This window comes from Diplotaxodon limnothrissa, linkage group LG3, assembly GCF_057381915.1.
Source record: "Diplotaxodon limnothrissa isolate DT_005_m linkage group LG3, D_limnothrissa_male_GT1.1, whole genome shotgun sequence".
NCBI classification, from domain to species: Eukaryota; Metazoa; Chordata; class Actinopteri; order Cichliformes; family Cichlidae; genus Diplotaxodon; species Diplotaxodon limnothrissa.
This window is the reverse complement of record NC_140598.1, coordinates 12,966,071-12,993,970: the sequence shown is the minus strand read 5'-3', so window position 1 is coordinate 12,993,970 and position 27,900 is coordinate 12,966,071. Positions and strand designations below refer to the sequence as shown.

General features: G+C 42.8%; 1 protein-coding gene across 1 annotated transcript; it reads left to right on the top strand.

The window, feature by feature from the left end:
• The first annotated feature begins 262 nt into the window (after window positions 1–262).
• peli3 (pellino E3 ubiquitin protein ligase family member 3) lies at window positions 263–25,962 on the top strand. The gene is made up of 6 exons (XM_085350444.1): window positions 263–459; window positions 8,312–8,441; window positions 14,857–14,958; window positions 16,429–16,644; window positions 23,240–23,428; window positions 25,235–25,962. Exons 1-6 carry the CDS (start codon window positions 287–289, stop codon window positions 25,832–25,834), a joined length of 1,410 nt encoding a protein of 469 aa, XP_085206570.1. The 5' UTR covers window positions 263–286; the 3' UTR covers window positions 25,835–25,962.
• The last annotated feature ends 1,938 nt before the right edge of the window (window positions 25,963–27,900 follow it).

Sequence of the window (27,900 nt, the reverse complement as noted above, 5' to 3'; positions counted from 1 at the left end):
GGAATCTTCTCTGTGTGAGAAAACACTGCTTAACGGTGCAGGTGGTAGAGTTCGAGGAAGCTATGAATACTTTTATATTGCAGCCTGTGTGCTAATGTTGACCTATAATTCATGCATGAGATTGTTTGCATTTTATCATCTGTCACACCATTGTGATATGATCAGATATTAAAGATGTGCTACACTACAACTTTAAATGTACGTTTCTCATTCAAACGCACAGGCTTTTATGATTTTCTTCTGACCTGTTCTCCCCAGCAGCGAGCCCCAGCTGTGGCCGGTGGGCATGGTTTTGGAGGGTAGCTCAGAGGCGTTGTGTCCCCCCCCATCTCTGGAGCTGCGCCCATCCTGCAACAAGAGCCAGCCCTCGCCTCCTTTGGGCTCAAGCTCACAACCCCACGATGGAGTCTTTCCTGAGGACAAGGAGCCTGTAAAGTATGGAGAGCTCGTCGTCTTGGGGTATGATATTAAAGTACTGTGTGCTCTGATGTACGTCTGATGTTAACTTCATGAATCTGCCTGATTATACAGGTGTGTTCATTCATGTTTGGAATTCTTAGGCTTCCTTAGCTCCAAGTCCCTAAAGTTGGACTTCCAGTTTAGAAAGTCCAACAAAAGCAGAGCATTGAACATGCTCTGTCTGTACACTGCGTACAGTGCACTGTGTTGCTAGCAACGCATGAATGGCTCAACCCTCTGCCAAGGAGCAAAACAAATTCTCTTTCTTTGCTTTTCCAGCTTTACTACTGAACAAATGTTTAAGCTGGGAATGATGTCACTCCCAGCTCTGACATTTGACCTTTGAGTGTCAAAAGTTCCACATTAAATGGAAACCATGTTTTAGCCATGAGATGCATTTGATAGACAGATGAAAATATTAGTAAATAAGATAATAATTCCCATCTTATTAATTTCTGTACTCTCTAGATGTGCTATAAAGATCTTGATGCACTAAATATTTTCTTGATTAGAAACAGTAGGTCAGTGTAGGTCACATGCATGTATGGAGAAATGATGATTCAGGGAATAGGCTAATAACAGTCAAGCCCCAGATTTTCATTTGGCGTCGAGGTCAAGGATATCTTCCTGTCTGCTTCTGAGCCTCTTTCAGTGTGGGTTTGATTTTGAGATTGAAAGTCCAGTTATGACCAGTTGCACTTGCACATCTGGAATTTCACCAGGAAGCTTACTTACTTACTAAAGAGCATAAACTTGCCAACTTGTCTTCAAACTGAGTTGACGACTAGTTTTCAACCACTCGAGGTTTTGCAGACATGTAACCAATAACCATGTGACATTAACTTGACCCATAATTTCTCTGTATTAAGTTCTTCTTTTTTAAGTGCTCTGCAGGCTTCATGAAGCTATTTCAAAGTTGTTATTTGAACACTGCTGCTTTTCAAATCATTTTGAGTCTTGTCTTTGTACTTTAGATTGGAAAGTTATTTCAAGCTAAATGAAAGTGTATTAGTGTATTACCAGTTTTACCTTGGTAGATGTGCATGCGTGTATCACTCCTATCAGCTGTGTGGGCTACATTTTGTGGGGGCGGGTCAGGCTCTTTGGAATTATCAAACAACCTGACGCAGCACTAATGTTTTTGTCACTTTTTACAGAAACTCAAAGTAATGTGAGTACTTCCAAGCTTTAAACACTGAGTGGTCGTACTCTGTCCTGCACTCCATGTTATCCATTGTTGATCTGCACATGTCTGTTGCTGCCACGGAGTCGCACGCTCGTACGTCACTGTCATGAGACACTCTCACAAACAAAATCACAGTTTAGTGACGCAGCCTGCTTACGGGAAAGTACCGGTAATGTAATTACTTTTTTGGGAATATTATCCCTTATATAACGCAGGAATGACTTAAAAACATAAAGACCTGGATGCCATCTAATTTTCTGATTCTACATTCAGATCAAACCGAGGTTATTGGCCGTGACACTAATAATCGTAGAAATAGAAGGATCTAACCAGATTCTTACTCTGGACTGCACTGCCTCGGCCTTCACTGTGAGGAGCGTCGGAGTCATTTTCGGCCAGGATATGTCCTTTAGTGCACATATCCTTACTGACCGAACACAATCAGTCAGGCTTGCAACCAGAGACCATCCGCCCTGCCACTCAGCACTGGCTCACCACAGGGATGTGTGCTGAGTCCACTCCTGTACACCATCTACACCACTGACTGCACCCCCCTATCCCTGCAACATCATCATCAAATTTGCAGACGACAGCACGGGGCTCATCACCAACGATGATGACACCGCCTACAGAGATGAGGTCCAGCGTCTGACAGAATGGTGTGACTACAATAACCTCACCCTCAATACCAGGAAAACCAAGGAAGTGGTCATGGACTTGTGCAAGACAAAAGCTGATCCCCCTCCCCTGTCCATAAAAGGTGAGTATGTGGAGAGGGCGTCCTGAGATGAGTTGGAACAGGCTGCAAACCTACTAGTGTTCTTCTATCACGCCACAATCGAGAGTGCTGCCATCCCTGTGGTACGCTGGTTGCACAACAGCCGATAAGAAGAGACACCAGAGGGTCATCAGAACTGCAGCGAAGGTGATCGTCTGTCCACTCTCACCCCTGGACTCCATTGTCAGCTCTAGATGTCTCTCTAGAGCCACGGCGATTATAACCACCACCTCTTCAACATCCTGCCCTCTGGCATCAGGAGCAAAACCAACAGACTAAAGAACAACTTGTCAGAACCATTAATGCAAATTAAGAGCATGAGCAGACCTCTGCCATACAGTCATTCTGTCGCTGCTATTGACTCTGTGCGATATTTTGGTCTTTCCTTTTTCTGTACAATATTCTGGCAGATGTGCAATTACCATCCTCATCCTTAATGACCACAGCCCTTAAACCCTTATTTACTTATTATATCATATATAATCCCCTTGTACACACACCCACAATGTTTCTGTAACTCATATACCGTGTATATAGTGTGCTTATAGTGTGCTCACGTGGTATCATGGGGTTATTTTAACAAACGAAGGACATTTTGCCTGATAATTATTTTCATCCTCCTGTAACTTTACTGTATAAAGAGCTAAAACCTCTTTCAGGAGTAGTTTGTCGTTATAAGAAGTGTTTGTGAACTAAAAATGAAGAATGTGGGATACTGTTTGTCCGTGATTAAAACTGTTGTGCAGGTGAAGCCAAAGGCAGGAATGCTTCATCATATTTTCTAGTCTTTGGCTTGGAAGGAAGTTGGTTTGGAAGCATATTTGGCGATGCTTCATCCTCTGCTTTGCGTTTGTGTGGGAGCCGCATCAAAAACCTGTCCGTTATGCTAGCAGTGTCCAAGCGTTCTTTTTTTAAATTCATACCGTGCCCCCCCTGCAATGGCCCTGCGCCCCCCCTGGGAGGCACACCCCCCATTTTGGGAACCACTGGGCTAAAGTTGTGTCTCGTTACTCTTAAGTGTTCCTGGAGTCTCTGCGTCATCACATCCTTATCTTCTCCATCCACCCTGAGAGTAGGTGAAGTTGTTCCAGAAATATTTGTTGTTAAGCAGTGTGCCAACATGCTTTCAGCACACTGAAATCTTTGGCAATGACTGAGCATGAATTTGACTGAGCCTGGTGTTCGCAGGTCTTGCTTTAGCTCAAAATGAACCAGAATCTGTCATTTTAAACAGATATGGTAAAAAATGTCTGATAATGATGAAAAAAGTCCAGCATTCTTGCAAAGTGTCATATGTAAGCAGACACTAATGAAAAAACAAAAATAGGACTGACCCAATGCTCAGCAATGGATGAGTCTTTAAAGCATACTTTTACTCGTGTTGTGCTTTTGCGGGGAGTTTTTCCAGCTCCTCGTGATTTGTCAGCGCTCCTCACTCCGGATGTTCCTGCTACCTCTCTCTCCTCTCTGGCCCCAGCAGCTAGCTCCTCAGCGACTGTAGGACTGTGTACACTCGCTGCATCTGCTCCACCCAGGTGTCATTGTGGATGATAACATCATTCACGGCAGCATGTGCAGCGTGTGGATGCAGCATGGTCCATGAGGCGCAGCAAAGTGGTGCTCTGACCAGGAGGAGTGACAAATTAGTGCAAATTACTGTATATAGAGTGGAGAAGACCTTTTTTTCCCCTTGGACTGTGTAGACAAGGTAATCTACCAGTAGCATGGGGCATGGGGCAGGCATCTTCACTACAAGAACGATGGGGCTACACCAAGCTTTCTGTGACTCCTCTGTCACCCCCATCTCCAGCATAGCAGCCACTTCTTTCCGAATAATTTGCTTGTTAAGCACAGACAGTCTATAGGGACATGAACACACTGTCACACGTTTGAAAATGATGCTCTAAAAGCGTTGTGCAACCAGGCATTGGGAGAACACATCTCAGTGCAGAACCATCCACTCTCTGGTGTTGTGTGAGATGGTCATCACAATGGAGCAACGATAGAATAGATCGATTTGACACATAATGTGCTACAGAAATAAAATTGACATGATATTGACATTAGCAGAATTTTGCTAAGCCAGCATCCAATATCAACATCAAAACAAGCAAAGCACTCTTGTCACTCAGTACACACAACATCATCATCAGACATTAAAGACTGGCTGACACAGAATTTTCTTACCCTAAACAAAAATAAGACTGAAGTTATTGTTTTTGGATCAGTTAACTCATACCCTCGGCCCTTTTACCTGTCATCATTCCCAGACTGTAAGAAATCCTGGAAATAGCTCTTTTAAATTAGAGAAGCAAGTTTTCAGAGTTGTGAAGACCAGTTTTTATCAGTTCCGTGAAGTTGCAAAGCCTTATTTTCCTCCTAAAGACCTGCAAAAACTTATTCATGCCTTCAACACCTCTTGATTGGACTACTGTGGTTCTCTTAGTCCAAAATGCTGCTGTATGTCTTCTAACAGGTGTTAGAAGGTACGATCACATCACTCCAGTTTTATCAAATTTACACTGGCTCCCTGTCCATTATCGTGCTTATTTTAAGATGCTTTTACCTACTTTCAGTTTTATGTTTTAAATAAACACCCAGCTATTGAAGCAATAGCAACTAAACAGCACTGAGATCATCTACCCAAATGTTTTTAGTACAGCCGAGGTCTCGATTAAAGCATAGAGGAGATCGAGCCTTCTCAGTTGCAGCGCCTAGACTCGATACTCATAGTTCAGAGTCTATACAGTCTTTCAAATGCTATCTTGAAACTCTGAAGACTCTGAAATTTTTTTTACATTGGCTTTTAATTCGAGTTCATTTTGAGTGACACCAGGTCCTCTTTTTGTGTGTTTTTATGTTAAATATATTGTATTTGCTTCTTGCTTCTTTCTATTCGCATGTCTTATTTTCCTGTATTTCTTTTTTCTTTTGTTTTCTCTTGTTCATGAACTAACTTGTGAAGCACTTTGGTCAACTTTGTTGCTTTTAAATGTGCTACAGAAATAAAAATGGACGTTGATATTGACAGTAGCAGAGTTTTGCTAAACCAGACAGACTATCATTGGAAAATGTTGTTACTGCGTAGTGACAAAAATATTTATGTGACCCTGAAAGGGGATCCAGCTCGTGGTTACAGCAAGATGGTGATAGATTGTCTGACACAGCTAGAAAATGACAATCCTATGGACTGCAGGGGAAAGCTACACCAAGTCTGTACTGAAAACCCAAACGCCACCCAGCCATTGGCTCAGTTTTTTTGGATAATACCAGGGTGGAAATAAACTCTCAGGACATACCACAAGTCACTGATCACATTAACTTGGTGGACAAACACATGACGTTCACCAGGGAGGATCTGAAAATTAAAGGCTAGATTTCTTAGACTGTGAAATTCAGTAATGGGCATTTAAAAGTTATCATGTAACATAACCAACACATACAGATGAGTAAATAAGGTTTGACTCTTATCCAGTGAAATACAAGTTTGACACAAATTGTGTTCATTCTGTGTTATGAAACACAATGAAAACCATCCTCACCCACAGATGCAGCAGCAAGAGCAGCAAAAGTACATGATATCAAAAAAGCATTGAGTGAATGTGAGGACGCTCCAGGTAATCCAGGAGAGAAGGATCACCGCTGCATAAACGAGAACCTTCAGTGGTCCCTTATATGTGAGCAGGCCCATTTTTTCAGAATGCCACCTCTCTGTGGCTTTCAAACCCCAAAACACTTTGCATTAAAAATAGGTCCACTCCCAAGGTCAGCTGCCCTGGGACAAACAGGTTGATGCAGTGCACTCTGTTAAGTTCCAGGAGGATTGCTGTAAATTACACATCAAGAAAACCAAACAACCTCTGATTGAATGGATGCACGATACAGAACAGCTACCATGTGAGGCTAGGATTATTTACACCTATAGGCCAGTAATAAGGGGTTCAAGGATTCAAGGAAGCTTTATTGTCTTTCTCATTGCATGTTTCCATGAGGTGGAACAAAATTACCCATGGTCCCAGTTTTCCATAAAAACAACAGAATGACAAGTAATAAAACAGTACCAAATAGAATAATACAAATAAGTGAAGTGCAACAACCTGAGTAACAGTATGGAGTATAGATATAGAAGTGTTTCAGTTTTATTTCTATAGCACATTTAAAAGTCTCAGGTACATCAAAGTGCTTCACAGACGAGCCGCATTTGCGGGGTTACAGCAGTAAAGGAGCAGGAAATACAATTATCAGCAAGAGAAATACAGTTATAAAATGGTGACGTGACAACAAGCATGAACCGGGGAAACGTTAAAAACTAAGTTGTTTGGAAGGCAAGCTTGAACAGGTGGGTTTTTAAACGTGATTTAAAGGATTGGCTCAATCGGCAAGCTGTTCCAGAGTTTTGAGTGTAGGTATAAATATTTTAGCAGCAAAGTATCAGCTGATTAAGGTACTACAGTAGCAGTTTCTTGTCCATTATGCACTGAGAAGTCTCAGAGCTTCTGGAATGAAGCTGTTTCTCAGTCTGGTGGTTTTGCGTTTGATGCTCAGCCTCCTGCCTGAGGGGACAAAGAGTGGGTGTGCTGGGTGAGTGGGGTCCTGCATGATACAGGTGGCCCTCTTCCTGCATCTGGAGGTGTATATTTCTGTGACGGTTAAGAGGCTGCCTCCGACAACTCTCTGTGCAGCCATCATTTCAAACTAATCCCTCTTTCAAAGATGAGGGTGATGTGCACATCCTGGAGAAGGAGGAATGCTGGCTTGAGCACAGAGTCAATGAGGTCATTTATGTGAAAAGGGAAAGACCATCTCTGAACCAAAGAGGGGCCAGGGCTGCATCTTTCACCATCTTACGGTGCAGTGTGCAGCCCTTCCTCAACTCCCCTTGAATGGTATTCATGACCATTGTTCAATATCAGTTTGCATATCACCACAGTCTGACCACACACCTCACTGTCAGTCAGCAGTGCTAGCTTTGGTCATTATGCAAATGCACTGTTTATAAGTCTATGGAAACCTGCAGTCTGCTGAGACTGAAGAGTTCATTTGAGTGAAAAGTGATGAAACGTTTCTTCCACTGAAAATGCAACGCTCAGATGACAAGCATCAGTTTTCTGGGATTCTAATTCATGTTATTTTTCATTCAGATGGTAGATCTGCACATGAGCTGTTGCTTAACAAACAGAATTATAATTAAATGTTATTCAGCGGTTACACGGGATGGTTAGTGTAGGCTAAAACTAGTCATTTGCAGTATTTTAAAAGATTTTTGTTGACCTTTTTTTCTTTAATCTGACTGCTGAGTATACTGACTTGCCTCTTGAAAGACTCATCAATTTGAATTTAAGTTGCTCATGTTTTTTAAACACTTGCCAAGTACTGCTTTTGTACAAGTTTCTTACTGGCTACAATTTGGAAAGCAGCCACAATGGCTCCTGTAACAGCTGTTTATATATTGTAGAATATAGTTGGTACAATTCACAAAGAGTAGTGAACTTCAGAGCCAGCAACATCAAGGGTCAGATAGCCTGTCGACAAAGAACACATCTCCAAGAGCTACCAACAGATATGTGACTGACATGAGTCGTTGTTTTACCACCTGCCAAATCCCACTTTAAGCCGTGCACCTACGTAGTACACTTGAATACATGGTGCATGAAATAGTTTCTTTCTGAAACAGATTTCTTCCTCATCCCAGGTTGCCAGTGTTGATTTCAAAAGTCCACTGACCAGCCCAGCACTGATGCAGTTTTCCATTGGGAGCACCTTTGACTTATATAGAATAAAAAAAAAAGAAAAACTTGCTACGATGTTTGTTTTTCTGCTAAGGAATTATTTAAACTTAAGTCTTTATAGCCATTATAGTGAGGTACAATTGATTTTATTTTTCACAGGCACAACGGGTCACTGGCCAATGGGGACAAAGGTCGCAGAAGAAGTCGTCTGGCTCTTTACAAGAGACCCAAAGCCAACGGGGTCAAACCTGATGTTATCCACAATGTCTCAACTCCTTTGGTGTCAAAGGTAAGAAATCAGTTTGTTATACTATTAAGTAATTCATCATTGAATTGTCACTGATCTGAGCAAAAAATAAGTTACAATAAAAATATGTATATACTGCTCAAAACATTAACCTGATATTTTCAAACATCCACTCAGTTAAACTTCTGGGATATTGATCTAATCAGAGCAGAAGGGCTTATTGATCAGTTTCACCTTCTGCTGGTTAAATACACAAGGGATCATGAGGGAACGAGAAATGGGAGGGAAACACAGCTGGAGCTAATCAGACACGACGAGACAGAGGAGGCAAAAGAGAGGGAGAGGGGGCGAGAGAGGGCGAGAGAGGGCGAGAGAGGGAGAGGGGACGAGAGAGGGCAAGAGTGGGCGAGGGAGCACAAGAGAGGGAGCACAAGAGAGGCAGAGGGGACGAGAGAGGACGAGAGAGGGCGCACAAGAGGGGGCGAGAGAGGGCGAGGGAGCACGAGAGAGAGAGAGGAGAGAGAGGGCAAGAGAGGGCGAGGGAGCACAAGAGAGGGAGAGGGGACGAGAGAGGGCGAGAGAGAGAGGGGACGAGAGAGGGCAAGAGTGGGCGAGGGAGCACAAGAGAGGGAGCACAAGAGAGGCAGAGGGGACGAGAGAGGACGAGAGAGGGCGAGGGAGCACAAGAGGGGGCGAGAGAGGGCGAGGGAGCACAAGAGAGAGAGAGAGGGCAAGAGAGGGCGAGGGAGCACAAGAGAGGGAGAGGGGACGAGAGAGGGCGAGAGAGAGAGGGGACGAGAGAGGGCAAGGGAGCACAAGAGGGGCGAGAGAGGGCGAGGGAGCACAGGAGAGGGGGCGAGAGAGAGTGAGGGAGCACAACAGAGGGAGAGGGGGCGAGAGAGGGCGAGGGAGCACAGGAGAGGGGGCGAGAGAGGGCGAGGGAGCACAGGAGAGGGGGCGAGAGAGAGTGAGGGAGCACAAGGGAGCGAGAGAGGTTGAGGGAAAGAAATGATGGAAACATGGACAAAGTTTCCAGACAGTGGAGGCATGGAATGAACACGAGAAGAACAAGGGGTCAGAAAGGGGACACGAGACACAAGGACACACACAGGCACATAAACAAACACACAGAGAGGGACACAGAGGACAAAGACACAACGGGAACCTAAACGGACGAGGAAGTCAAACAGAATCAAGTCAAAACTAATAAATCAACCTGAAATAATAAAACAAGAAAACTCAAAACACTGGGTCAGAACCATGACAACATGAACGGTTTTAAAGGTGGAGCCCACTGATATTTACCTTCCCCCTCAGTTTTTGACCAGTGTCCTGCATTTGAGGTGTTTATTAATGGGACCATTATGCCCAAACACCATATTAGGCATGCTTTTTTATTTGAAAAGCCCGAAGAACCGCCTCCCCTCCTTTTTTGTCTTGGGACGCAGGCAGGCTGAAATGGCTGTTTTTCCATCTTTGCATCAGCCAGCCTCCAAAGTGGTACCCCAAACACTGTAACTCCCTCCGTCCAACAGCGCACTTCTTTGGGTTGGCCGTGAGCCCTGCATGCGTCACGGACATCTAGGTAGGCAGCAGCAGCTCCAGTGTGTGGACGTAGCACCATGAGGTGCTGGAAAGTGGCTCAGAGCAAGCTGAACTGAAGAGTGAGGAATTGGCACGACCCATACCTCCAGTAGCCCTTGGTTAAATCCAGCATCATAAAACAAACAGCAGTGCCAAACCAGTCCAGGAGCTCATTGACCCGGGACATGGGATTGGCATCAAACTGTGAGACTTCGTTCACCTTGTGGTAGTCAACACAGAACCATATAGACCCATCTCTCTTTATTCCAAGAACTATGGGGCTTCTATTACTCCCAGCTTCAGCATTTCAGCCAATTCCTTTTACACAGTTTGTGTCTTGTGCTCAGGTAACCTGTGGGGCCGTGAACACACCGTCACACCAGGCTGCACACCAGATTCATACAGCCGGGCAAAGTAGAGAACACATCTGTAAATCACTGTTGCAACACAGCAACATCCACTCTCTGGGCCACAGCTGTCAGTCTATGCGTTTTTCGCTTATACCCTAATTTTCACCAGAACCAAGGGATGTTTATGAATGTCCCCACACACACACCTAACCTCCACCCGCTCTGTGCCCAGCAGTGCGCCTGGGGGAACCAGGGTTTAGTGGACCAGGGTCTGCCTACAGCCCAAAGCCACCATAGCATGGAGTATACCTGCCTTGGAACTAGTGTTGGTCAAGTTACTTGAAAAAGTAATCAGTAACTAATTACTGATTATTTCCCCTAAAAAGTAATCCCGTTACTTTGCTGATTATTTATTTTCAAAAGCAATTAGTTACTTAGTTACTTTTTAAAAATATGAATAGGTATTAAAGCAATTCTACTTTTTCTGCATAATCCATCATATAAAATGTAATCAAATGAAAACATTTAAAACTTGTTTTATTAGTTTTAATCTTTTAACTTTATGCATCAAGCAAAAATTAAATTATATGCAACATTCTCTGACTGGAATAAATTTGTTTACCATTTAAACCCATTTCCTGCATAAATAAAATATGTTGTTGTGTTTACACTCACTCTTTCAAATAGATGCAGGTAAAACACAGCAGAAAATAAATAAAATGAAAGACTCAGCGGTCCTGTTGCTCTATTTTCACCTGTTTAGCAGGAGTGGGGCAGGCGGAGGTTTGCCCTGGTGCAGGTGTGCCGCGGCGGTCATGTCGGTGGAGGGATCCGGGAGTTTCTCTGTGAATTTCACATTCCCGTGGCAGCACACTCGGTGCTTGCTCGAAAGTTTCTGTATTTTTTTGCTGTAAAAAGAAGTTTTCTTCCCACGCAGTGAACAGCAGACACTAATGTTTTTGTCACTTTTTACGGAATCAAACTCAAAGTAACGTCAGTGCTTCCACGCTTTAAACGCTGCACGCTCATACTCTCTCCTGCACTCGTTACATTATCCATTTTTGAGCTGCACACAGCTGTTGCCACGAACGTCACACTCGCTTACGTCATTGTCATGAGACACTCTCGCAAACAAAATCAAGGTTTAATAACGCAGTAACACCGTGTGCTAACGGGAAAGTAACAGTAATCGAATTACCTTTTTTGCAATAGTAATCCCTTACTTTACTCGTTATTTGAAAAAAGTAATCAGATTACAGCAACGCGTTGCTTGTAACGCAATACTGCCCATCTCTTCTTGGAACCTTACCGGCGACCCGGAACAGCGACGAAGTTTTCCTTGTCATAAGAGTTTGGTGGGCTCCACACCAGCTGTACATGGTATAAAGATATTAATAGTAGGACAGCAAGAATTAATAACAGACAAGAGGAGTATATACAAAACAGGAAGAAGGTGCACAACAGAGGACAGGACCACATTACAGGACAATTGCAAAGTGTTTGAAAGTAGCTCAGTGGACTGAACATCGAGTCCATGTGTGAACGGCCTGAGTTATGAGGGTTAGTCAGACAGTGGCTCTGATTTTTGGGTGGGTGGGCAGGGGTGGGGTGTGGGGGGAGTGTTTGTTTACCGTCCGGATGCACAAGGGGAAGAAGCTGATTTCTGGAGGTGCGGAACCTGATTGACCTGAGGCACCATCCCAACTAAGCCTTGTAGTTGGGAGACTAGCATGGTGGCATGGTTTCATAATGAATTTCCTCAATTGAACCTCAGATGGCTCTCCTGTTGTGTGCCTCACACGTGCACCCTCTGAGGTTTAAGTGTTGTAGCTAGTGCTAAAATAGTGCTAAATTAATCTTGTGTGTAACTATTGTGTGTGTTAGCAGACTTGTGAGAAGTCTGTGGTGTATATGGATATATAGACATGGAGTCAGGACTGTTTCCTGTGGGGCATCTGTACTGAAACGTGAGGGTAACAAATATGCCAAAGTAAATAAATCAGCTAGGGGGCAAATACTTTTCACAGCACTGTATCAGTCCAGGTGCCAAAAGAGTTGAATCGGTCTGTGCAGTAAGCTCGCAGACACAGACCCAGCCAGGCCACAGCAAAGCTCAATAGTATAGAGAGCTTTGTGAAACAGTTGGGGATAGCCCCTTCCTGTCCCAACACGACTGTACACTAATTTGCAAAGCCAGGTCCATAAAGACATGGATGACAAGTTCCAGCCAGTATCTCTTAAACTCATGCACTAACTCAGGCTCTTCCCCACCTCAGAGGTGACATTCCATGTCCTTACTGGGGATTGATCTGCACAGGACTCTGCTCCTGGGTGCCACCCAGCACAGATTCCACCCATCACTGTGGCGCCTCCTGCGGGTGGTGGGCTTGCAGGACGATGGGCCTATGTCCCTTTAGGTGCGGCCACCAGATGCTCACCCTCGGGCATCCTCCCCAGGCCTGGCTCTAGGGCGGGGCTCCAGTCAACCTATCCCAGGCAGTGTTCCCTAGATCGTGCACTCATAGAGGTCTTCTGAATCGATTTTTGTCTGGTCCCTCAACCAGGACCAATTTGCCATGGGAGACCCTACCAGGGGGCAAAAGCAGACAACATAGCCCCTGGGATCCCTGGGACACACAAGCCCCTCCACCACGATAAGATAGCGATTCGTGGAGGGGTACTGTTAAGACATTTATGTAATATAATTTTAAATAAAGTTATTCTAGTATTCATTCCTTGTCAGGATTCAGACACTTTCTGCCAGGTACTGCAATAAATTCTGCATTGTTTATTACCAGCATTCAGGTTGGGAGGTCATATGACTGTAACCCATGTGAAATACAGGGCTACTAAACCCCTTGTAATTATTTTGAGTTATTGTTTAGTATTGTTATACAGTGGCGCTCTGAAACTATGTATGATGACCTTACATGTTGTGCAAAGGAAGCGCCGTCTGTGTCTTCCTGGTGAGCTCTTTCTAAGGAAACTGGACTCAAACTCTGAGCACAAAGAAACCAACATCTGTCAAGTTATTTGTGTTGGAAAATTTCATTTCATTTTCAAAAACCTCCTTCTCGACCCACCTAAATGTCTGGGTCTCTGTTGAAGCTGATATTGCACAGGTCTTGAGTAGAGGCGCTGCGTGATGATGATCATGCTTCGATTGCACAATCCTAAGAATATAGAAATAGATATAGAAAAGGACATAGATACAGCAAGATTACATCTCCCTCCCTTTTTTACAAAAAACTAGTCTCACTTAGTAGAGAATGAGTTTCTTAAATTGGGCAAAAGCTGGTTTTCAAATTGTTTTGCATTTTGAAATATGCGGGGTTTTTTGGTTATGTGTCTTGAGATTTAAAAGTGATTATTTTTACGTTTGGATTGCTTCTGTAAATGGTAGCTTAATGCATTAAGAACTAGCGAGCAATAATAGCAAACGTTGGCAAGATTTAATGTAACAATTATTGAGCAACACTAATGAGATCAATACAGTAACCTGGAGACCCCCAAATGGGAGTTATGTAACGTATGCACCACCTTGAAATTACATATTATCCGAGAAGTTGAAGCTCTTTTCTTTTCCCTCCTGCTTCAGTGAGGTGAGGTTTGGGGCCATTTCCCTGCTTTTCAAGTTTTCTCAACCAGTGCAATTCTTCTTTGATGGTCATCTGGGCACAGGTCTTCATTAAAGCACAGATGCTCCAGGTTTGGGAGCCCTATAGGCATAGGTCCTGGCATCTTTGATACATGATAATTCAAGTATCTTGCTTTCCATTTTTTTAGCTCAATGTTATTGACTCTCTTGATAGTTTCATATTTTTTTTCACTTCTTTACTTTCATAGTGGATTAATTCCACTGACTCTTTCACGCGATTAATAGCTTACAGGTCATTGGCTCTTTCATTAAAAATATACAATTATTTATATACAATTAAAGTTTTTCATGTTCGGTCTTGTACAAACAGCAAACTACTACTTTAGGCCAAAAAGACCTCATTAGACTTGGACTCCTCATTAGCGAAGAGAAAGAAAAAAACTGTTTCTAGTTTTAACCTCATCACTCTGCCAAAGCCTTAAAACTTCAGCTGCCATGGCTACGGGCTATTTATTTAACAGTCTTTAATAACCTTACTAACCTGAGCTAACGGAGTCGTATTTCTCATCTGTGCAAGTAAAACTAAGAGGGAAGCTTTGAATGCTCAACTCTGTGATCAAAACCAAATAAGTTGCAAAAGCAAAATTTATATGTAATGGTTAATATTTAAATCTGCCTTTAGAACATGGTTAATGGCTGCATTAATAATGTAAAAAAAACACACCGTGCTGTCACATTGACAGTAAGACATTGAGGATAGATGCTGTCTGTGTTGTTGTTAATATTATGATTAGTATTTACAAAAAACACCTATATAAATCCAAGTGCTGTTGTTGTCTTTAAAAATAGAAAATGCTCTCCAAGTAGATTTTCTGGAGGTCAGTGATGTGATGTGGTTGATGTATAATCTGTTTTCCTTTGGCAGGCACTCAGCAACAAAAGCCAGCACAGCATCTCCTACACACTGTCACGGAGCCACTCTGTAATTGTGGAATACACCCATGACACCAACACAGATATGTTTCAGGTCAGTGTCTACACACACACACACACACACACACACACACACACACACACACACACACACACGTGTGTGGTTGCCAATTCAACGTTTTAGTTTTGTTTCCTGTTGTGGAAAAAGACACTGGACAGTAAAAAATCGTGTAAAATATTATAACAACGTACCACAAACAGAAGACAGAGCCGTACCACTGGACACTGGTCGGGGTGAAATCTGTTAGCTGTTGAACACCTACCCTCAGATAGTCTTAGCTCGAGGAAGAATATGAAAAGGAAAATAGTAACTGTAAAAACATAAGCTGAAATTTGATGATATTTATTTAAACTTGGACCTTTCATACCGAGTAACAGTATGACAAATCAAAGGATAATCGAGGTTTAATAATGGCTACAAGCCTTTATTCAAGCTTATTTATGTCTCTCAGGATGAAAAGGTTTAAAGATTACAACATTCTCCGATGTTCTTTGTCACTGATTGACCTAAATATCACATATTTACAAAATTAAACTAATATTTTTTGTTTTTCTGCTTCAGACTTTAAAGCAGTTGTTGTAGATCAACATAAAGCTGTAAAACCAGCAGCAGTTGTTTTCCAGTCTGCAGTCAGACCTGTGTGCCCTCAGCAGCTTGCAGTTGTTTTCCAGCCACCTTCTCGTATGAAGAAGACCCAAACAAAGCCAGGGCTCCACTGTTCTCTATTTAAGGGTCAGATCCATGAGTGGAGTCCCTGCTCCTTCTGAATAACACACAAAAAAGTCTGCATGTTTGACCTTTTGTGTGGTACAGCCTGGTTCCAGTAACTATTAAAATACTGTTCCTGTCACACATTGTTCTTTTTATAATTAAAACATGCACGAGCCAGGCTCGAAAGCATTTTGTTCGTTGACTCTCACTTTGTTGATAGTCAAAATGCAGCACCACATAGTAAACACAGAGGCGTGTCCGTTGTACATGGACTTGATTGGTTCTCGTGTGGTGCTTTTCTACTCAGAGCGGTCAAAGTGAAATCACTAATCACAAGTGTTGTACTACTTTATGTATTTGGTCAAATGTTACTGAAAACTGGCTTCTGCCATTCAAAACGTATGGACCCATTCTTATTGGTTAATCCAGGTCTCACCATTTTTCAGAATAATCATCTTTGTGCTGGTGTTACACTTTCCACATCTGCCTGGCAACTAAGTAAATCAATTCAGTCTTGCTATTATTGTAGGGCCAGGTTGTTGGCCTGTTCTTCCTTTACACAGTGAGGTCTATAAAGTTTTACTAAAATCACACAGCTGACAGAAACTGAAGAAAGAAAAAATCAGCTGGAACATATGATTATCTTCTAGGATTCTTCACCCGACTGATGCTTGTATGCAAATAATTGCACATATTTCTAAAACATGCACAATAAGACTGCACTGGAGTGTTTGTGCTCAGCATGTCTTTGTATGGTCTCAGTGGGCCCTCTCTCTCTCTCGGTTCTCTCAGATTGGCCGGTCCACAGAAAGCATGATTGATTTTGTGGTGACGGACACAGCCGGCAGCAGTGGTCAAGTTGGGGGTGCGGTGGGGGAGGGCGGAGGCCAATCAGTTCAGAGCACCATCTCACGATACGCCTGCCGCATCATGTGTGAGCGCAGCGCTCCCTACACCGCTCGCATCTACGCCGCTGGCTTTGACTCTTCCAAGAACATCTTCCTGGGGGTGAGTGTTCCCTCCCACGTGGGTGACAGGCATCGCTTGGTACGCGCCACTGGTAACCATAGCAACCACGGTAGTTTGACAGAAGGGATGTGGTTGTTCCACCCACGTGTGACATCAGAGCTGCAAGAATGCATGTCTGTTCATGTGATGGAGCTGCATGAAAACGTGAAGGGGTGTGTGTGTGTGTGTGTGTGTGCGTGCGTGCGTGCGTGCGTGCGTGCGTGCGTGCGTGCGTGCGTGCGTGCGTGCGTGCGTGCGTGCGTGCGTGTGTGTGTGTGTGTGTGTGTGTGGGAGTTAATAGTTGTTACTCATGAGTTATGAAAGAGACTTTGGTCATGTGTTTAATCTTTAGTCAGTAAACAGATCACATATTATAACATTTATGATCCAAATTAATATTCGGTGCTGTGTTTAGTGTCTTACAGCTGAGTTCATCACTCCCTGCAGACAACATCAGCAGACAGTGATGCAGGGCAGCAGCAGCATATTTTGCAGCATGAATGGTCTGACTATAATAGTGGGAAGTTTAAATCCTGCATTTAAAAGTGGAGAGGACGTCTTTCTCCTCTCCTGTGGCTGGTCTCATGGGACAGAGAGTTAAAGGCTCTGTCCCATGTAAAGTATTGAGAGCTGCAATAAGGTCTGTTGGGCCAAGCACAGATATCAGTCCACTGTCTGATACCAAGATCACTGTGTTGTTTCTGCGCTGTGAATCCAGACTGAAATTATGCAAACGATCACAGAGCCCATTTAGATCAGCTTTTTCAAACAGCTTAATTATATCTACCTTATAAACCTGTGGTACCTAACTTATTAATAACAACAAACTCATCTCCGCTTTATTTAGAGGCAGAACTTTTTTAAAGAGTTTTACAGGGATGGGGTCTTGTGCATTTAGCGGCAGTCTGCATAAAGTAGCCCAGAGAGATCAACGGGAGAGAAGTGGTCTGTAAAGTATCAGCAGTTTCTGAAGCAGTTTGACTTGTTAACAGATGTGTGACTCGAGACGGCCGTGGTTACAAAGTTACTGAAGTCATCACTACTGCTAAAGCAAAACGATGCTCAAACGTGCTGCGACTCTTTGTCAGCCAGGCTAAAGTATTGAAAAGCAACATAGTGTCCTTCTGCTTTTCCCTTCATCAGTAACTAGTAACTAATACTAGGTTTAAAGGAGGTTTCTGAAACAGTTACAGTCTCTCTATGCTAAGTGAAATCCTGCATTTGAACACCATTTGTTTTCGGATGTGACAGGAAGAGACAGTATAGCAAGTAGTTTGCCTGAACTAGCTTGCAGGCTTTTCTTCATTTTTTATAATACTGTACTCACCAAATGAAATAATCTATACATGTTATGGTTACATACAACGGTTTTCTACTCCGGACTCATCAGACACTGGTGCCTTTGACTCCCTAAACACGTAGTCTGCAAACCTGTGGATAAGTTCACCAACTAAACCACTTTTTATATCTCTGGGTGTGTTCTCAAAGATATGCATGTTAACTTAATTAATTCTAAATTAACTGCAAGTCTGAGACAGTTGGTGGGAAATCTGACTTCTACAATATATAAACCCAGATATGAGCTATCTGGGGATATTTTTTCAAATTAGCCTCCGGCTGTTAGTTCCCGTACGGTATTTGAAATATTCCTTCCTTTCTAAATGTTGATAATCTTAAGAACCGTAGCAGAAGCAGGGGGGGACAATTTAAAATGTGACACCTCTGTGCTAAGAGTACCGAGGAATGATAATAAGATTGACAGCCCTGACAACGTGGCTATCAGAACTAAATTTCTGGACTGCTTTTCTACTCTGAGCACTCAAAGCGCTTTACACAGACAGATGTATAATATTGCACGGAGCAGATGTTGTCTTTTCATTCATATTTAGCAGCTTTGTTGTTTGTTACTGTTGCCTTTCCGTCAGATCAAAGCTGTGTGGTTAGTCCCGTCTGACCTCTGGCATCAACAAGATATTTTCAGCCAGTATTGCTGCTAACTGGATTTTTTCTCATTTCTCTGTAAGCGGAGATGGATGTGCAGGTCAGCAGTTTCAGAAATAATTAGACCAAACACTTCTGGCACCGACCAACGTGCCACATTCAAAGTCACTTAAAGCACCTTTTTAGCATTTAGCAAAGCCTGACCAGAGATTATAGCCCTGCACACTTCAGAATTCATCCTGCTTCTTTAATCAGCAGTAACATAAACACTGAATCTAGTTTCACTGTCAGCCATACAATCCATGTTATGATGATGCACGCTCAATCATCCAGGTAAGTAAATCTCCAAAAGATCAGTGGTTGTTGATCAGTGGTCATGAGAATCTGCATAATTAAGATTAAGGAACTGACCTCCCAGCCCATTGTTCCTTCAGTGGGCTGGTTTCAGTCATTATGCAAATGTCCTGTTTATAAGATTGAAAGCTGCAGTCAGCTGAGACTGAAGGAGTCACCTGGTGATGACGAAACGTTTCTCCCACAAAACGCTACGTCCAGATGAACAGGATCAACCTTTGGAGACGATCCATGTCATAACACTGTCTCCACTGTGTTTGGCAGATGAAGATGTATGAATCTGAATCTACTTCCTTTCCTTCTCCATCATTGTGGTACAAGTTTGTTTCATCTGTCCAAAGAATTTTTTTTTCAAGCCTAAGGAGGCTTTAAATGTTTTCTGGCAACGTCTATGTGGAGTGAATAAGGCACAGCGGGTCCAGGGATCAGTGTTTTGAGCTATTTTATTTACATCACAACACCCCAACCTGAGTCCCCGTGTTTTTAACTGTGCGTGATTAAGGATGCCGTGCAGGTGCGCCCGCCCTCCCTGCACGGCACCACAGGCCACGCCCCACCACAGTCTAATTTGGCCTTCCTGTTTTGAGTGTAACACCTAGTTTGCGCCTTGTTGTTGTGCATATTTACATTCATGAAGCGGCTGTTGATTGTGGACTTGAAAATATTATGAAGGAAAGAAATCTACAGTCATTTAATTTAGTTTGTATTGACTCGACCAGCTAGATAGAGAGAGAGAGTTTATTCATCCCACGGGGAAATTGTTGTGTTACAGCAGGTGATAAAGAATACAAATAAACAAGAAATAAACAACATAGTTAAAACAAAAGTGGCACAGGCACCTGTTAATGGTCTCATATATGATGACAGTGTAGCAGAGGAACAGCAGCTCCTGTGGCAGGTTGAACTCCGAGTTGCAGTGCGTATAACCTCTGCTGGGCCTTCATCCCGACAGACTCTATATGTGAGGACCAGATTGTGTGTAAAGGCAGATCCCAGGAATCTGAAGTGAGAGTATTTTTGAGGATGATAAGACGATGATGGTGGGAAGGTTTCTCAGAAAGTCCATGGTCATCTCCACAGTCTTGAACAGGCTCAGCTCCAAGTACTTCTGACTAGGGATGGGTACCGGTGTCCGGTGCCATGATGGCACCAGTTCTGACATAAACGGTGGTAACCAGACCGAAAAGCAGCGCACATTTATTTCGGTGCTTTTTTTCCTGAGCTGTGATACACTTCTAGCCAATCATTTTACGTTTCCGAGGATAGTAGGCGGGGCCAGGTACGTACGTTCTGTTAGAGCAGAGCTACAGATTAAAAATGCCCAAGGCGAAGCGGTCAAAAGTCTGGCTGTACTTCACAGCAAAATATGCAAACTCAGCAGCAACAAGTGCTTTAAGCTGATACTGTGATACTGTCAAAGGAGGTAACACCTCAAATCCGATGAAACACCTGGCGACGCATAGCGTTTTTTTTAAAGCCCAGAAATGCGCCGTATTTGATAGCTTGCTGCGAGACCTCACACCGAGCACATCTACTGCGGGTGGGTTGACTGTTATGCAACATCCCCCAAAAACACGAAGAGTCCTGGCCCCTAGCCCTGCCAGTGTAGCAGAAAGGATGACGGATGATGATGCAGCAACAGCCGTTCTTCTCTGCATGAGTAGCTTAATGTTGTTCGTGTGTAATTTACGTTGAGTAGGCTAACCACGTTATTACATTAATGCATGTAAGGTGAACTAGCAAACATCATCATAGCTACATGTGGCTGTCTTCTTGTTTGATGGCAGATACTCCCTTCACCCTGGCCAAAAAGGCTAAAATGACCAAAGAAAAAGAGGAAAACAGTTAAACATGAGAGGTTTTTGGACAAAGTTTGTGTTTTTTCCATTGTTTAAGCACTGCTTCCAGCCAAGAGTGATACCATATATGCCCCATAGCTGCAGAAAAGGCTAACATTGTTATCTTTTTACAAAAAAACAGCTGAACATGAGAGATTTTTGGACCAATTTTGTGTTCTCCATTCTTTAAGCACCAGTTTGAGCACCGGCACCGTTTCAAAAGTACCGATTTGGCACCGGTATCGGATAAAACCTAAACGATACCCATCCCTACTTCTGACTGCACCAGTCCACCTCCCATCGGTACACAGACTCGTCACCATTCTGGATCAGAACAATGATGCTGGCGTCAGCCACTAACTTCAGGAGAATGATAGATGGCTCTCCGGAGGCGCAGTCATTAGTGTAGAGGGAGAAGAGCAGCAGGGAGAGAGCACACCCCTGGGACAGGCTGAAATGCTCCTCAGCCTCACCTGCTGCTGCCTGTCCAACAGGAAGCTGGTGATCCACTGATAGGTGGAGACGGGCACAGTAAACTGGGGAGCTTTCAGTGGAGGATTAAAGGTTAACCTGAAGGCCAAGACATAATGGCTTATATCCCAGGTTGGTCGAGGTGTTGCAGGACATAGTCCTGCATCCTTGGCCAGTCTGTTTGCCCAGTAGGCAAACTGGACAAACAGGGGGTCTGTGATGTCCCTCAGGTGGCTCAACACCACTCTTTCAAAAGACTTCATAACCACAAACGTCAGGGCGCCAGGCCTGTAGTCATTTAATCGTATCATGGTGGATTTCTTTGGGATGATGGATACAAATCCAGAGACCAGTTAAAGATGCAGCTGAAAATGGTTGATCAGCACAGACTTTCAGGCAGGAGGGGGACACGCCCTCGGGTCCTGCAGGCTTCCTGGTCGTCTGTCTTTGGAAGAGCAGAAAGAGCAGACACAGGAGGAAAAAGGACAACGTAACATAATCTGACATCTACAATAATAAAAGTCACTTTTAATTAAAGATAACATTTGAGATATGATAAGATGAGATCAGGGATAACTAATATATTTAAACGGATGGACATAGTGTAGAATCTACATGGTAACTTACAACATCACAACCCTGCGTCCTGACCGTCCACTTAACCCGAAGTGCACTTCACCAGAACTGTAACTACAGGTTTGGTCGACGCAGCAACAACTGAAGGAAGGTTACATCATAAGTAGATTTCCTGCAGAAGTCTAAGTCAGGCATAAATCAGGCCCTAAATGTTACTTTTTCTTTAAAATGCCAACATTTATATTAAAGTAATATTTTTCACAGGCTGTTCTGTGTTTTATTTACCTCCATAAAACACTGTTGTTAGAACACGCTGTGGCAAGTGTGCACATTTTGTAGTCCACCTACTGTATCCCTGCCTGCACCCCCTAAGGAAACAAACCCCTCCAAACACCTGGGCCATTAAAACATGGCCATGCTCTCCTCCAGCTCTAGGACTGTGTTGATCTCACAGACTGGTCCATCTTTGGAGAGCAGGAACTGGAGACCTTCACTCAGGCTGTCCTGTGTGTACAGAATGTGACAGAGGCCAAAGCAACTGGTGTGGAGCACCCAATAAAGGCCTATTCTATTTTATTCTATTCTATATTTTACTTTCAACACAGCGGACATCTGGCGTAACATCTGGCTGTTCTCTTCTCCTAAGTCCATATTGATTCTCCTATCCACTAAAAGAGGTTAGGAATAGGACACAGGAGGTACTTTTGGAACGCACCCCTAGTTTCTGATGAGCTGTGAAACAAGCGCAGCTTTGACAACAGCCGACTGTGGCAGTGACGTAAAGGCTGGATGCCAATAGGTGAGGAGCTTTATGTAAGCCCTGTGTGGGGTGAAAGGAGAAAGAGCTTGATTTACTTTGGTACACTCTTCATTTCTGTCTGTTTTTAGCCAGATTATGCACTGTAAATATAAATGAGGCCCAATGACACTAACCTGTGTAAATAGAAAATTATGAAACTCCACGAAATATGAAACAGAGACCTGATCATAGTTTGTATTGGGATAAATTTACATTAGGTTAAAAATGATCTACGACCTGTTTCATGCATCTTACTGTGATGTTTTTAGTAAAAAATAAACAGAAATATTTTGTTTTCAAGTCCACAAAAGCCTTTCTAAGCTGAATTACAGTCAGAATGAGGAACGCAGCCCTTTATGCTTAATAAAGGTTATTTTTATTGTATGTAAAATAGTTTTAAGTTAGGAACTCTTAGTGTGCTTTTCAAAGTCATCATCAAAGCCAGCATCTCTGTGCTTTAGTCAGTGCACTGGTCTACACTGAGCTAGCAGAAGGCAAACGCAGCCATAGCTGTTTCCTTACTAACCATCTCTAACAACAGCCTCCAGCACCTCACAGTCTTCACGTTAACCTGAATATCTGCCTGCTCTGTGTGTGTCCATGTGGGGAATCTAAGGAGCGGGCTGCCAAATGGAGAACATCAGACGGCCTGATGGATGGTCTGACTACCAATGGTGTGCTGGTCATGCACCCAGCAGGCGAGTTTGTGTCTGAGCCGGCTCCTGGGGTCTGGAGAGAAATCTCAGTCTGTGGCAATGTCTTTGCACTGAGGGAGACACGCTCAGCCCAGCAGAGAGGAAAACTGGTAAGAAAGCAGCTGATGTGTTTCATGCAGACTTCATGTGGATACAAGTGTCCAAACTACTGAGCCTGGCTTAAAATTGCAGGGCTTTCTTTTGATGATTGATTCATCACAGACTGCAAAGCTAAACAATATCAAAAGCTACGAATAACTGTATTTAAAGAGTCTGTATTTAAAGAGTCTGTATTTAAAGAGTCTGTATTTAAAGATCCTGTTATGTTTTTTTTATTAATATTTCAAAAAGGAGGAAAGACGTCCTCTCAGCAGTATTAGCTCCTGATGTGTGTTTGAGTGCAATTCTTTAAATGGGATTCTGAGCTACAGTTAAACTGCACGCTATTCTTTAAACCGTGCAATAATGTAAAGCCCATGTAAAGGCCCGTAGCCACAAGGACCAAACAAAAGAAAAGAAAAACGTCAGTATACTCAGTATGCAGTCGTACAGCACAGTCTCTCTGACATTTAATTAGGAGGCAATGATTTGGTTGGTTTCTCTGTTATTACAGAAATATCGAGTCGAATAACGAACTCGACTTAAACTAAACTAAACTTAAATTTAGGTCTTGGTTGACTTTATACAAACATTTCTTGGCCCAGGATAAACATCCAGTTTTTCCCAGCATGTGGATGATTTTAACTCCAGTAACAGTTTCAGCTGATTTACAAAGAAAAACGTTCTGAGGAAATAGACCAAAGCTGGACGAACACAGTGTCATAATTCACCACTACTTCCTTTGTTTGAAACATTCAAGCTGTTGGCTGCACACCATCCTGTAATGATGAATGAAATCTTATTTTTCAGTCCATTTCTGGGGCCTGCTGAATAATCTAAATCTAAATAATCTAATATAAAAGCTAATCTAATAATCGAAATGATCACAGAAGGTGTACAAGTTAAGTAAAGCAGTCAAAGACGAACTGCAGCTTAAGGACGGTGACCTTAGAGCAGCATTAGAAATAATGGAAATAGTCAAACTAGGAAGTATTTATTCTTAGCGCATTGAAAGAAAGATGCAAATATAAAAACAATAAATGCATAAACACTGAGTTTTCTTTGTCTTTTGAGTAAATAAATTTAAATGTGACTGAATATTTTTTTCTGCCTGTGTTCAGACATCTGCTGACTTGTTGCTTCGTCGAGACATAAACAAACAAAGCTGCTGTCTGGTTCTACACATCAGCGGTCTCCAACCTTTTCTACGCCACGGTTTAACGTCAGACAATTTTTTTACGGAGCGGCCTTTAAGGTGTCGCAGATAAATGCAACAACATGATATGACCGAGACAAAAACTGTGGTACTTTGTAAATATAATAATAAATCTGAATTCACTGTGAAGCTGTGTAACTTTATTAGCAGCTTCCTCCTGAAATGCGCCAACAACACTGAGAGCAACATCATAATGCTTTTTGGTCGCTATGGTAACGTGTAAATATTTCTTTCAAAATAAGACACACAACTACAACACAGGAAAAGATGATAAAATCCTGAAAACCCTAAATTTTACACCCGAGCCTCAACTCTCACAGACCGGTACAAACAACTCACAGACCGGTACTGGTCCCCAACCCGGGGATTGGGGACCGCTGCTCCAATGCTGTACACTCCATAGATTGCTACATCCCTTGAACCTTGAACCCTTGAACCCATTGTGTGGTGGCATAGAAGTGTAAAAGTTTTTCTAGTTTAAGAAAATTCCCAAAATTCCAGGAATACGAAAAATGATTTTGCCTGGTTCAGTTTCTGATAATGATGCTTTCCTTGCTTCATATCTACACTCACATTTTCCTTTTTCTGTTCTGCTCTGAAGGTTGAAAATGAGTCAAACACACTCCAGGATGGTTCACTGATTGATCTGTGTGGAGCAACCTTGCTGTGGAGGACCCCCCCCGGATTGCGGCATACTCCTACTCTCAAACAGCTGGAGTGCCTTCGACAGGAGCTGAACGCTGCGAGGCCTCAGTGTCCTGTGGGCTTCAACACGCTGGCCTTCCCCAGCCTGGCCCAGCGCGAGATTGTTGACAAGAAGCAACCCTGGGTTTATGTCAACTGCGGTCACGTACACGGCTACCACAACTGGGGCTACCGGAAAGAAAAAGGGCCCCCCGGCCCCGGAGGCACAGCACCTGCCGGCACAGGTGAGAGGGAGTGCCCTATGTGTCGAAGAGTAGGCCCCTACGTGCCGTTGTGGTTGGGCTGTGAGGGGGGATTGTACCTGGACGCTGGGCCACCCACTCATGCTTTCTGCCCCTGTGGTCATGTTTGCTCAGAAAAGACAGTAGCAGGATGGAGCCAAATCCCATTGCCCCACGGCACTCATGCCTTTCATGCTGCCTGCCCTTTCTGTGGTACCTGGTTGACAGGAGAGCAGGGCCACATCAAACTCATCTTCCAGGGGCCCGTTGATTGAAGCTGAGGGAATTCAGTGCGGGCAGATTGACTAAGGACCTGCTGACTAAAGACTGTGTGTGCTGACATGATAAGCTGAAAGCAACTTGCAATAGTACATACCAAGGCTTCACACGGAATATGAAGTGTATGGAGAGTATGTAAAATAAATTGTGTTGAAAACAACACGTCTTTATCTTTTTTTTCCTGTGTCAGCCTTCTAATAGCCAGACTGCTGCTCGCATCCATGTAGGATGCAGCTGGTAAACAGTACAGCCAGGGGGCGCCAGAGGGAGGAAAGGGTCCATGATTGACAGGATCTCTAGAAAACAGCAGAACAATCTATTAGTCTTTTTTTTTAAGATTAAAAAAAAGACAGAAATGATTAACCTAAAAGAGACAACTGGACACTAGAAACGTGTCTAATTGCAGGCGGCCCCTTGGAAAATTACATTTTAAAAAGATATCCAAAGGATCATTTAAGTCATATTTGCCAATACTTAATTATTTCAATTATTTTGTCCTAAACGTTATGCAGCCGTCTGCCAGCAGTTAGCGCAGCATTGTTGAAAGCAAGATACATCTGTTAATCTAAGCCTGATCGTTTTGTAAACGCTACTGAAAAAGTTGCTGAAATGAGCTTTCTCCGAAAGGTGGACGGGCTTCTCCCTTAGAGTGTCAGGAGCTCAGCCATTCGGAGGGGGCAGAGTAGAGCCGCAACTCCCCTAAGTTCAAAGGACACTAGGCTGTCACCTCCTGGGTAAGGTCTTCCGACCAGGCATGTCCTACCCAGAGGAGGCCCCGGGATAGACCTGGGACGCACTGGAGAGATAACATCTATCGGCTGCCCTGGAACACCTCGATGTTTCCACAGATAACCTGGAGCCGGTGGCTTCCCTGCTGCTGACCCACAACCTGAGAGGAAGAAAAAGGATGATTTATTGTTTTGTTATTTTAGATTTTAAGTTTTGTTGAAGTAGTTATTAATTTTCAAACAGCTTGCATCATTCATGGTGCGCAAACTGCGCCACACTTTTCAATTGCAATTTATGAGTTTTTCAAATGTTAATTTGTCGTATTTTAGTAATCCGTGAACATCCTCTATAGCAACACGTTTTCATATTTAACATCAGGTTATTTAAGTGTTGTCTTCCCCGCTGTCTGGAGCATAACGTGTGATGCTGATAATGCACGATGCGAGGTGCCACACATTTATTCATTCTGTGATTAATGGTTTAAAATGCCTTTGTTAATAGTTTTTGACATTTTCCATTAAAGCAGTTCTCAAGTGTACCTATATATCTGAGTGTTAACTTAGTGTAACTTTTAATTTATTTTTAATTTCTCTATATCTCTACATCATATATCTAATAATGTTATTATTAAAAACATTAAAATGTAAAAAAAAAAAAAAAAAGACTTGCAGATATCTCATCAGTTTTGCACAAAATCAAAACATCGAAGCAAAATTTTGATCAATTTCTGCACAGTATCATATTTTTAGAGTCAGCATGGTTTACAATATTAAAGTTCTGGGGCCCGAAGTTGGATGTTTTCCCCCACAGGGCCCCAAATCCTTGGCCTTGTGTCAAAAAGTAAGAAATTATAAATTAACTATGATTAACCATATTAGAGAAACTTGAAGGCCAATTACATCACAGCAAGGCGACAAAGGAATAATAAACACATAGATGAAAATAAAAATCTTAGGATTAAGCTCCAACAATCAATTAATATAGAAACCAGAGTAATAACAAAGTACAAACAAATATCAACAATTTTTTCATCAAATAATTAAGTAAGAAGAACAAACAACAAAATAATGTAGTAAGAAAGTAAAAAGAAGATAAAATAGTGATAATAATATAAAACAATAAATAAAAAAAACAAGGTTAAAGGTGAAGTTGAGATAAATAATGATAAATTAAAAGTAAGGAAACAAATACATAATAGCAAAATAAAAAAGTTCCATTTCAATACCTGGCATGATACATTTTACCAAAGGACTCGATTAAAGTGGCTTATTGGTCACAAAGTCAGTGAGAACGCAACAATATCAGCAGTGTTTAAACGCCTTATTAGGGGAAA